The sequence below is a fragment of the Oncorhynchus mykiss genome, chromosome 15, assembly GCF_057628025.1.
Source record: "Oncorhynchus mykiss isolate SJ-2025 chromosome 15, ASM5762802v1, whole genome shotgun sequence".
NCBI classification, from domain to species: domain Eukaryota; kingdom Metazoa; phylum Chordata; class Actinopteri; order Salmoniformes; family Salmonidae; genus Oncorhynchus; species Oncorhynchus mykiss.
Window position 1 is genome coordinate 10,816,536 of NC_143036.1, and position 12,138 is coordinate 10,828,673.

At 47.1% G+C, this 12,138-nt stretch overlaps 1 protein-coding gene across 1 annotated transcript in view; it reads right to left on the bottom strand.

The window, feature by feature from the left end:
* Positions 1-4,591, bottom strand: part of LOC110489570 (pleckstrin homology-like domain family B member 2) — a 65,837-nt gene extending 61,246 nt beyond the window's left edge. The window contains 2 exon segments of the mRNA XM_036943685.2: positions 4,009-4,359; positions 4,469-4,591. Coding sequence (XP_036799580.2) covers positions 4,009-4,359; positions 4,469-4,591 — 474 coding nt within the window.
* Positions 4,592-12,138: the final 7,547 nt, after the last annotated feature.

Below are 12,138 nucleotides of genomic sequence, written 5' to 3' on the forward strand. Positions count from 1 at the left end.
TCTCTCCCTCCCTCTCTCCTTCTCTCCCTCCTTCATGCCCTCTCTCCTTCCCTCCCTCCTTCATGCCCTCTCTCCCTCCCTCCCTCCTTCATGCCCTTCATCCCTCCCTCCTTCACACACACACACACACACCCACAGTCACACATAGTCACACACACACACAGGCGCACAGGCACACACACGCACACACACACACTGGCACACACTGGCACACACACACACACACACACTGGCACACACACAGGCACAGTCACACACACACACAGTCACACACTGTCACACATAGTCCCCCACAGGCACACACACACAGGCACACACAGGCTACTGTACAGTGTTCAGATCTGGGATCAGTCACTTGACCATATTCTGTAAACTACCTGACACACACAGCATCATGGGGCGCACACAGGCTTCCCTGCGCTAGACTCCCATCCAAAGCCATAGCCAATACTGGCATGCAGTGTGCGCAGCAATAAGCAATCAAACAACAGTGTTCTTTGTGTGTGTTTAACAATTTAACATGGATTACTGAGCTATAATCTGTCAGTAGGCTGCTAAATAGTTCACTCAGGAAGTAACCCATAAAACCCTAAATAGTTCACTCAGGAAGTAACCCTTCAAACCCTAAATAGTTCACTCAGGAAGTAACCCATAAAACCCTAAATAGTTCACTCAGGAAGTAACCCTTCAAACCCTAAATAGTTCACTCAGGAAGTAACCCTTCAAACCCTAAATAGTTAACTCAGGAAGTAACCCTTCAAACCCTAAATAGTTCACTCAGGAAGTAACCCTTCAAACCCTAAATAGTTCACCCAGGAAGTAACCCTTCAAACCCTAAATAGTTCACTCAGGAAGTAACCTAAATAGTTCACTCAGGAAGTAACCTAAATAGTTCACTCAGGAAGTAACCTAAATAGTTCACTCAGGAAGTAACCTAAATAGTTCACTCAGGAAGTAACTTCAAAAGAACAATGGAATCGGACTATTACCTGTTTAAAGAAACTTTAGTCTTAAATAACAGAATAATATATTAGGAAAAACGTAACAGAATAGAAAAGACAGGCTATAGAACCCATCACGTGTACATAATCAGCCTAAAGAAACATACAAATAATCAAATATAAATGTTTACCATTATTGAAACAGGGCTGAGAAGCCCGGGTTATGACGAGAGAAAATTTTCAAAGTTTTATCTTGTCACACACACACACACACACACACACACACACACACACACACACACACACACACACACACACACACACACACACACACACACACACACACACACACACACACACACACACCGAGGCTGGCCACCTGTCCTCTAAAACACACTGAGGCCGGCCCAGTGGCGACGTGAAGTGCAACAGCTGTAGGTGGACCTGGGAAGAATGGGACAGGGGCGTGTCTATGTGTTCCTATGTGTGCTGACACACAATCAGTAAAAATGGTCATAGAGACAGAGAGAGATTTGTTTCCTCTTTAAATGTCTTTATTCTTTTGGAACTTCTGTGAGTGTAATGTTTACTGTACATTTTTTATATTTATTTCACTTTTTGTTTATTATCTACTTCACTTGCTTTGGCAATGTTAACATATGTTTCCCATGCCAATAAAGCCCCTTGAATTGAATTGAGAGAGAGAGAGAGAGAGAAGACTAAGTTGCCATACAGTAGCTTTAATCACCCGCTCGCCCTGTCCCGCCCGCTCCCTCAGCACAGGATGACCTTAGATAGTCATGCTTTGTTTGGTTTATTTTGGCAATGTCACAGGTCACCAAGTATCCTACACCTAAAAAATATCCATGTAGGTGTACCTGAACTTTCACAATGACATCATCATAGACAAACACAGACCCTGGAGGAAGAGAGATGCCATGGAATGGTTTTGTCAGGGATTCTGCTTGGAATCAGAAGCCCTTGTAAAATGTATACGTATGTATATGTATTGTTTTGGTAAGGAAACACATTTAGGCTTAAAATTGTTGAGTGAAGTCTGACGCAGGGTGGTTTGGGTAGGTTCTTGGTGGTTTAGGCAGGTTCTGGGTGGTTTGGGTAGGTTCTTGGTGGTTTAGGCAGGTTCTGGGTGGTTTATGCAGGTTCTGGATGGTTTAGGCTGGTTCTGGGTGGTTCAGGCAGGTTCTGGATGGTTTTGTGTGGTTCCATGCTGCATTTAACCAGTTTTATCTCACCCTTGCTCCAATATCCATCTTGCTCTCCCTCTCTCTGTCCCTCTCTCTGTCCCTCTCTCTGTCCCTCTATCTGTCCCTCTCTCTCTCCCTCTCTCTGTCCCTCTCTCTGTCCCTCTCTGTCCCTCTCTCTCTCCCTCTCTCTGTCCCTCTATCTGTCCCTCTCTCCATCGCTCTTTCCCTCTCTCTCTCTTTCTACACACATTCATAACAGTCATAATAGACAGGCTATTGGTGGCCACATCACCAACAAACTATCATTGTCCAAATACACCAAGACAGTTGGGAAGAGGGCTCAACAACACCTTTTCCCCCTCAGGAGACTGAAAAGACCATCGAGAGCATTGTGACGGGGAGCATCTTCGGTTGAGTGGGAGCTGCTCGGTATCTGAACATAAGGCAGTACAGAAGGTAGTGGGTACGGCCCAGTACATCACTAGAGCCAATCTTCCTGACATCCAGGACCTACAGTACCAGTCAAAAGTTTGGACACACCTTCTCATTCAAGGGTTTTTCTTTATACTATTTATACTATTTATACTGTTTTTCTTTATACTATTTTCTACATTGTAGAATAATAGTGAAGACATCAAAACTATGAATTAACACATATGAAATCATGTAGTAACAAAAAGAGTGTTAAACAAATCAAAATGGATTTTATATTTTAGATTCTTCAAATTAGCCACCCTTTGCCTTGATGACAGTTTTGCACACTCTTGGCATTCTCGAAACAAGCTTCATGAGGTGTCACCTGAAATGTATTTCAATTAACAGCTGTGCCTTGTTAATTTGTGGAATTTCTTTCCTTCTTAATATGTTTGAGCCAATCAGTTGTGTTGTGACAAGGTAGGGGTGGTATTCATAAGATATTTTGTAGAAGACCAAGTCCTTTTTATGGCAAGAACAGCTCAAATAAGAAAAGAGAAAGGACAGTCCATCATTACTTTAAGACTGTGTGAATCAGACCTTCATGGTCAAATTGCTGCAAAGACACCACTACTAAAGGACAGCAATAAGAAGAAGAGACTTGCTTGGGTGAAGAAACCTGAGCAATGGACATTAGACCAGTGGAAATCTGTCCTTTGGTCTGATGAGTCCAAATGTGAGATTTTTGGTTTGAATCGCCGTGTCTTTGTGAGACGCAGAGTAGGTGAACAGATGCTCGCCGCATGTGTGGTTCCCACCGTGAAGCACGGAGGAGGAGGTGTGATGGTGTGGAGGTGCATTGCTGGTGACACTGTCTGTGATTTATTTAGAATTCACGGCATACTTAACCAGCATGGCTACCACAGCATTCTGCAGCGGTACGCCATCCCATCTGGTTTGCGCATAGTGGGATTATCATTTGTTTTTCAACAGCAAAATGACCCAAAACACCTCCAGGCTGTGTAAGGGCTATTTGACCAAGAAGGAGTGATGGAGTGCTGCATCAGATGACCTGGCCTCCACAATAACCACAACCCAATTAAGATGATTTGGAACGAGTTGGACCGGAGTGTGAAGGAAAGTGCTCAGCATATGTGGGAACTCCTTCAAGACTGTTGGCGACAATGTCCTCCAGAAGGCCATAGGGCCGGAAGAACTGGAGAGCGGTAGGGAGACCAGAGGGAAGGAAAAAACAGCAGGATTGAGAGAATCTGTCCACAACAACCGTAATAGTAGTAAAACCATCAGACGGAGGGAGATCCGTAACAAAATCTATGGACAAATGGGACCAAGGCTGCTGAGACACGGGAAGGGGAAGGAGCAGCCAACCAGTGAAATGGATACCAGGAAGGGTTTGGCGGGGAAAACGATGATGAAGGAATACTCACGCCTATCTTGAGAGATGGATGATCACATGACCGTCCCTCCGCCCCAGTGGACTTCAGGTTGGGACGCACCGCTGGGGCCGGTGCCCCTCCTGGCCACAAGGGGGGGCGGCACTTCCGAAGAAGGTTGTCCAGACGGATGGCGTTCACGATGAGTGCGTCCAGAGAAAGGTTGTCATCCCGGCACGTCAACTCCATCTGGACCTCCTTGAGCAGTCCTCTTCGGAATATGGATGGAATAACATCTCTCCCCAGACGTCTCTCCCAGACGTCCGTAGCCCACTCCAACGCGCCCCTGGTCAGCAGGGAAATGACCGTGGCAACCTTGGACCTCTCGGTGGTGGAGGCTACCGTCTGATGGGCGAAATAGAGAGAACACTGGAGTAGGAAGCCATGGCATTTGGATGGAGTCCCGTCATACTTGTCCGGGAGGGACAGTTGGACATCGCTGACCTAGGCGTACTGCTGGGTAGGATGGGGGACTGGCTCGCTGGGACGAGTTGTGGTAGAAGGTTTTCCTTTTATTTGAAGGTGAATCTTCTCGGGTGGTTTCAAGGCGGCGGGGGATGCGGAGCACCTCATCCATAGCTGTACGCAGTTGCACCATCTGATCATGGTGTTGGTTAAGGTCTTGTGAGTAAGCAATTCACGGTAATGTCCTCACCTGTTGTATTCGGCTCATGTGACAAATCAAATGTGATTTGATTTGAGAGAGAGGGGAGGGAGGTAGGTAGAAAGGGGAGGGAGGCAGAGAGGACGGGAGGGAGGGAGAGAGAGAGGAGAGGAGAAAGTGAGAGGGAAAACAGGATAGACAGTGGGGATTTTTCACATATGAAATTCGGTTACCTGGTTAGGTTTCCTTGAGTGTTTATGAGAATTCTACAAAATACGCTTTGCTTTCACAAGACCCGAAACAACCGTTTCAGAATGTGATTTGCCAGAAGCTAGCTAACGGGCAAAACGTTCCACAGAAGTCGCACTGCCGAGTCACTACCCGGTACTCTGGTCCAGGATCTTGAACCCACTACTCACACAGGTCCAGGATCTTGAACCCACTACTCACACAGGTCCAGGATTCATTTCTGTCAGGGTTCGTTTGCGTTTCACACGTGCTTTATAGCGCAGGTCAGGGTATTAAGCGCTCGGATCATACAGGGATATGTAAGCACCCTTAGTGTCGAGTTTGTTAGGGTCTTGGGAAGTTATAGGATTACAGTTGACCTGTCCAATGACCATAGACACACACAACATAATTAAATTGACACATATGTGTACACGCACAAAGGCCCACAGAGACAAACAATATTATTTCCCGCTCAAACACCAAAGCACACACACAGATCAAGTATAGTTACTATAACAACTGAGTACTTCAGTCCAACACACTAACTGCCTCCTACCTTAATCTTGTAACTGTCTTCCACTAAGACTTACTCACTAGCCACTTATAGACACAAATAGGTGTGTGTGTGCCGGCCTGTTAGCTGTGTGGACCAGAGAGGTGAAAGAACCACAGGGTCTGGAGGAGAGGAGAGAAGAGACTCTAGACTCTTGCTCTCTCAGTGTGTGTGTGTTGAAGCTCTGTCCATGTTTGGCATTAGCAGTAACTCAAGGTTCTCTGAAGACGTCTACCAGTCTCCACTCTGAACTGCTCTCCGGCTCAGCTCCGCCTTCCTCAAGGAGGAATGGTTTAACATGTAATGGAATGGTTTAACATGGAATGGAATGGTTTAACATGTAATGGAATGGTTTAACATGTAATGGAATGGTTTAATATGTAATGGAATGGTTTAACATGTAATGGAATGGTTTAATATGTAATGGAATGGTTTAACATGGAATGGAATGGTTTAACATGTAATAGAATGGTTTAACATGTAATGGAATGGTTTAACATGTAATGGAATGGTTTAACATGTAATGGAATGGTTTAACATGTAATAGAATGGTTTAACATGTAATGGAATGGTTTAACATGTAATGGAATGGTTTAACATGTAATAGAATGGTTTAACATGTAATGATTTAACATGTAATGGAATGGTTTAACATGTAATATAATGGTTTAACATGTAATGGAATGGCTTAAGATGGAATGGAATGGTTTAACATGTAATAGAATGGTTTAACATGTAATGGAATGGTTTAACATGTAATAGAATGGTTTAACATGGAATGATTTAACATGTAATGGAATAACATGTAATATAATGGTTTAACATGGAATGGAATGGTTTAACATGGAATGGAATGGTTTAACATGGAATGGAATGGTTTAACATGTAATGGAATGGTTTTGTCAGGTGCGTGAATGAGGACCCAAAAGCGAATTAACAAAACAGAGTTTCTTTAATGACGAAACACACGTAGGCTCAGATGGACAGGCAGATTCCGACAGGACAGGACAAGGTTAGATGAACATGCAGATTCCGACAGGACAGGACAAGGTTGCAGCAAACACGACGATAGTCTGGTTCAGGCATGAGTAACACAAACGAGAATCCGACAAAGACAGGAGCAGAAACAGAGAGAGATATAGAGACCTAATCAGAGGGAAAAAGGGAACAGGTGGGAAAAGGGGTGAACGAGGTAGTCAGAGAAGACAAGGAACAGCTGGGGGAAAGAGGGGAAGAAAAGGTAACCTAGTACGACCAGCAGAGGGAGACAGGGTGAAGAGAAAGGACAGAAACAAGACACAACATGACAATACATGACAGTACCCCCCCACTCACCGAGCGCCTCCTGGCGCACTCGAGGAGGAAACCTGGCGGCAACGGAGGAAATCATCGATCAGCGAACGGTCCAGCACGTCCCGAGAGGGAACCCAACTCCTCTCCTCAGGACCGTACCCCTCCCAATCCACTAGGTACTGATGACCACGGCCCCGAGGACGCATGTCCAAAATCTTACGGACCCTGTAGATAGGTGCGCCCTCGACAAGGATGGGGGGGGGGGGGGGAAGACGAGCGGGGGCGCGAAGAACGGGCTTAGCACAGGAGACATGGAAGACCGGGTGGACGCGACGAAGATATCGCGGAAGAAGAAGTCGCACTGCGACAGGATTAATGATCTGAGAAATACGGAACGGACCAATGAACCGCGGGGTCAACTTGCGAGAAGCTGTCTTAAGGGGAAGGTTCTGAGTGGAGAGCCAAACTCTCTGACCGCGACAATATCTAGGAGTCTTAGTTCTACGCTTATTAGCAGCTCTCACAGTCTGCGCCCTATAACGGCAAAGTGCAGACCTGACCCTCTTCCAGGTGCGCTCGCAACGTTGGACAAAAGCCTGAGCGGAGGGGACGCTGGACTCGGCGAACTGAGATGAGAACAGCGGAGGCTGGTACCCGAGGCTACTCTGAAAAGGAGATAGCCCGGTCGCAGACGAAGGAAGCGAGTTGTGGGCGTATTCTGCCCAGGGGAGCTGTTCTGACCAAGATGCAGGGTTGCGAAAAGAAAGACTGCGTAAGATGCGACCAATAGTCTGATTGGCCCGTTCTGCTTGACCGTTAGACTGGGGGTGAAAGCCGGAAGAGAGACTGACGGAAGCCCCAATCAAACGGCAAAACTCCCTCCAAAATTGAGACGTGAATTGCGGACCTCTGTCCGAAACGACGTCTGACGGAAGGCCATGAATTCTGAAAACATTCTCGATGATGATTTGTGCCGTCTCTTTAGCAGAAGGAAGCTTAGCAAGGGGAATAAAATGAGCCGCCTTAGAGAACCTATCGACAACCGTAAGAATAACAGTCTTCCCCGCTGACGAAGGCAGTCCGGTGACAAAATCTAAGGCGATGTGAGACCACGGTCGAGAGGGAATGGGAAGCGGCCTGAGACGGCCGGCAGGAGGGGAGTTACCGGACTTAGTCTGCGCGCAGACCGAACAAGCAGCCACAAAACGACGCGTGTCATGCTCCCGGGTGGGCCACCAAAAACGCTGGCGAATGGAAGCAAGCGTACCCCGAACGCCAGGGTGGCCGGCTAACTTGGCAGAGTGAGCCCACTGAAGAACGGCCAGACGAGTAGGAACGGGAACGAAAAGAAGGTTCCTAGGACAAGCGCGCGGCGACGGAGTGTGAGTGAGTGCTTGCTTTACCTGCCTCTCAATTCCCCAGACAGTCAACCCGACAACACGCCCCTCAGGGAGAATCCCCTTGGGGTCAGTGGAGGCTACTGAAGAACTGAAGAGACGAGATAAAGCATCAGGCTTGGTGTTCTTAGAGCCCGGACGATAAGAAATCACGAACTCGAAACGAGCGAAAAACAGCGCCCAGCGCGCCTGACGCGCATTAAGTCGTTTGGCAGAACGGATGTACTCAAGGTTCCTATGGTCAGTCCAAACGACAAAAGGAACGGTCGCCCCCTCCAACCACTGTCGCCATTCGCCTAGGGCTAAGCGGATGGCGAGCAGTTCGCGGTTTCCCACATCATAGTTACGTTCCGACGGCGACAGGCGATGAGAAAAATACGCGCAAGGGTGGACCTTGTCGTCAGAGAGGGAGCGCTGAGAAAGAATGGCTCCCACGCCCACCTCTGACGCGTCAACCTCGACAACGAACTGTCTAGAGACGTCAGGTGTAACAAGGATAGGTGCGGATGTAAAACGATTCTTGAGGAGATCAAAAGCTCCCTGGGCGGAAACGGACCACTTAAAGCACGTCTTGACAGAAGTAAGGGCTGTGAGAGGAGCTGCCACCTGACCGAAATTACGGATGAAACGACGATAGAAGTTCGCGAAGCCGAGAAAGCGCTGCAGCTCGACGCGTGACTTAGGGACGGGCCAATCAATGACAGCTTGGACCTTAGCGGGATCCATCTTAATGCCTTCAGCGGAAATAACAGAACCGAGAAATGTGACGGAGGAGGCATGAAAAGTGCACTTCTCAGCCTTCACAAAAAGACAATTCTCTAAAAGGCGCTGGAGAACACGTCGAACGTGCTGAACATGAATCTGGAGTGACGGTGAAAAAATCAGGATATCGTCAAGGTAAACGAAAACAAAGATGTTCAGCATGTCTCTCAGGACATCATTGACTAATGCCTGAAAGACAGCTGGAGCGTTAGCGAGGCCGAAAGGAAGAACCCGGTATTCAAAGTGCCCTAACGGAGTGTTAAACGCCGTCTTCCACTCGTCCCCCTCCCTGATGCGCACGAGATGGTAAGCGTTACGAAGGTCCAACTTAGTGAAAAACCTGGCTCCCTGCAGGATCTCGAAGGCTGAAGACATAAGAGGAAGCGGATAACGATTCTTCACTGTTATGTCATTCAGCCCTCGATAATCTATGCAGGGGCGCAGGGACCCGTCCTTCTTCTTAACAAAAAAAAACCCCGCTCCGGCGGGAGAGGAGGAGGGGACTATGGTACCGGCGGCAAGAGCTACAGACAAATAATCTTCGAGAGCCTTACGTTCGGGAGCCGACAGAGAGTATAGTCTACCCCGGGGGGGAGTGGTTCCCGGAAGGAGATCAATACTACAATCATACGACTGGTGTGGAGGAAGAGAGGTGGCCCTGGACCGACTGAACACCGTGCGCAGATCGTGATATTCCTCCGGCACCCCTGTCAAATCACCAGGCTCCTCCTGTGAAAAAGAGACAGAGGAAACAGGACGGATAGCAGACATTAAACATTTCACATGACAAGAGACGTTCCAGGAGAGAATAGAATTACTAGACCAATTAATAGAAGGATTATGACAAACTAGCCAGGGATGGCCCAAAACAACAGGTGTAAAAGGTGAACGAAAAATTAAAAAATAAATGGTTTCGCTATGATTACCAGAGACAGTGAGGGTTAAAGGTAGCGTCTCACGCTGAATCCTGGGGAGAGGACTACCATCCAAGGCGAACAAGGCCGTGGACTCCCTTAACTGTCTGAGAGGAATGTCATGTTCCCGAGCCCAGGTCTCGTCCATAAAACAGCCCTCCGCCCCAGAGTCTATCAAGGCACTGCAGGAAGCTGACGAACCGGTCCAGCGTAGATGGACCGACAAGGTAGTGCAGGATCTTGAAGGAGAGACAGGAGTAGTAGCGCTCACCAGTAGCCCTCCGCTTATTGATGAGCTCTGGCTTTTACTGGACATGAAGTGACAAAATGACCAGCGGAACCGCAATAGAGACAGAGGCGGTTGGTGATTCTCCGTTCCCTCTCTTTAGTCGAGATGCGGATACCTCCCAGCTGCATAGGCTCAGCACCCGAGCCGGCAGAGGAAGATGGTAGTGATGCGGAGAGGGGGGCAACGGAGAACGCGAGCTCCTTTCCACGAGCTCGGTGACGAAGATCAACCCGTCGCTCAATGCGAATAGCGAGTTCAATCAAGGAATCCACGCTGGAAGGAACCTCCCGGGAGAGAATCTCATCCTTTACCTCTGCGCGGAGACCCTCCAGAAAACGAGCGAGCAAAGTCGACTCGTTCCAGCCACTGGAGGCAGCAAGAGTGCGAAACTCAATAGAGTAGTCTGTTATGGATCGATTACCTTGACATAGGGAAGACAGGGCCCTGGAAGCCTCCTCCCCAAAAACAGATCGATCAAAAACCCGTATCATCTCCTCCTTAAAGTCCTGATACTGGTTAGTACACTCAGCCCTTGCCTCCCAGATTGCCGTGCCCCACTCACGAGCCCGTCCAGTAAGGAGAGATATGACGTAGGCGATACGAGCAGTGCTCCTGGAGTAAGTGTTGGGCTGGAGAGAAAACACAATATCACACTGGGTGAGGAACGAGCAGCATTCAGTGGGCTCCCCAGAGTAACACGGCGGGTTATTGATTCTGGGCTCCGGAGATTCGAAAGCCCTGGAAGTGGCCGGTGGATCGAGGCGGAGATGGTGAACCTGTTCTGTGAGGTTGGAGACTTGGGTGGCCAGGGTCTCAACGGCATGTCGAGCAGCAGACAATTCCTGCTCGTGTCTGCCTAGCATCGCTCCCTGGATCTCGACGGCTGAGTGGAGAGGATCCGAAGTCGCTGGGTCCATTCTTGGTCGGATTCTTCTGTCAGGTGCGTGAATGAGGACCCAAAAGCGAATTAACAAAACAGAGTTTCTTTAATGACGAAACACACGTAGGCTCAGATGGACAGGCAGATTCCGACAGGACAGGACAAGGTTAGATGAACATGCAGATTCCGACAGGACAGGACAAGGTTGCAGCAAACACGACGATAGTCTGGTTCAGGCATGAGTAACACAAACGAGAATCCGACAAAGACAGGAGCAGAAACAGAGAGAGATATAGAGACCTAATCAGAGGGAAAAAGGGAACAGGTGGGAAAAGGGGTGAACAAGGTAGTCAGAGAAGACAAGGAACAGCTGGGGGAAAGAGGGGAAGAAAAGGTAACCTAGTACGACCAGCAGAGGGAGACAGGGTGAAGAGAAAGGACAGAAACAAGACACAACATGACAATACATGACAGGTTTAACATGGAATGGAATGGTTTAACATGTAATGGAATGGTTTAACATGTAATAGAATGGTTTAACATGTAATGGAATGGTTTAACATGTAATGGTTTAACATGTAATGAAATGGTTTAACATGTAATGGTTTAACATGTAATGGAATGGTTTAATATGTAATGGAATGGTTTAACATGTAATGGAATGGTTTAACATGTAATGGAATGGTTTAACATGTAATGGAATGGTTTAACGTGTAATGGAATGGTTTAACATGTAATGGAATGGTTTCATCTGTAATGGAATGGTTTAATCTGTAATGGAATGGTTTAACATGTAATAGAATGGTTTAACATGTAATGTAATGGAATGGTTTAACATGTAATGTAATGGAATGGTTTAACATGTAATGGAATGGTTTAACATGTAATGGAATGGTTTAACGTGTAATGGAATGGTTTAACATGTAATGGTATGGTTTAACATGGAATGGAATTGAATGGTTTAACATGTAATGTAATGGAATGGTTTAACGTGTAATTGAATGGTTTAACATGTAATGGAATGGTTTAACATGTAATGGAATGGTTTAACATGTAATGGAATGGTTTAACATGGAATGGAATGGTTTAGCATGTAATGGAATGGTTTAACATGTAATGGAATGGTTTTACATGTAATGGAATGGTTTAACATGGAATGATTTAACATGTAATGTAATGGTTTAACATGTAATAGAATGGT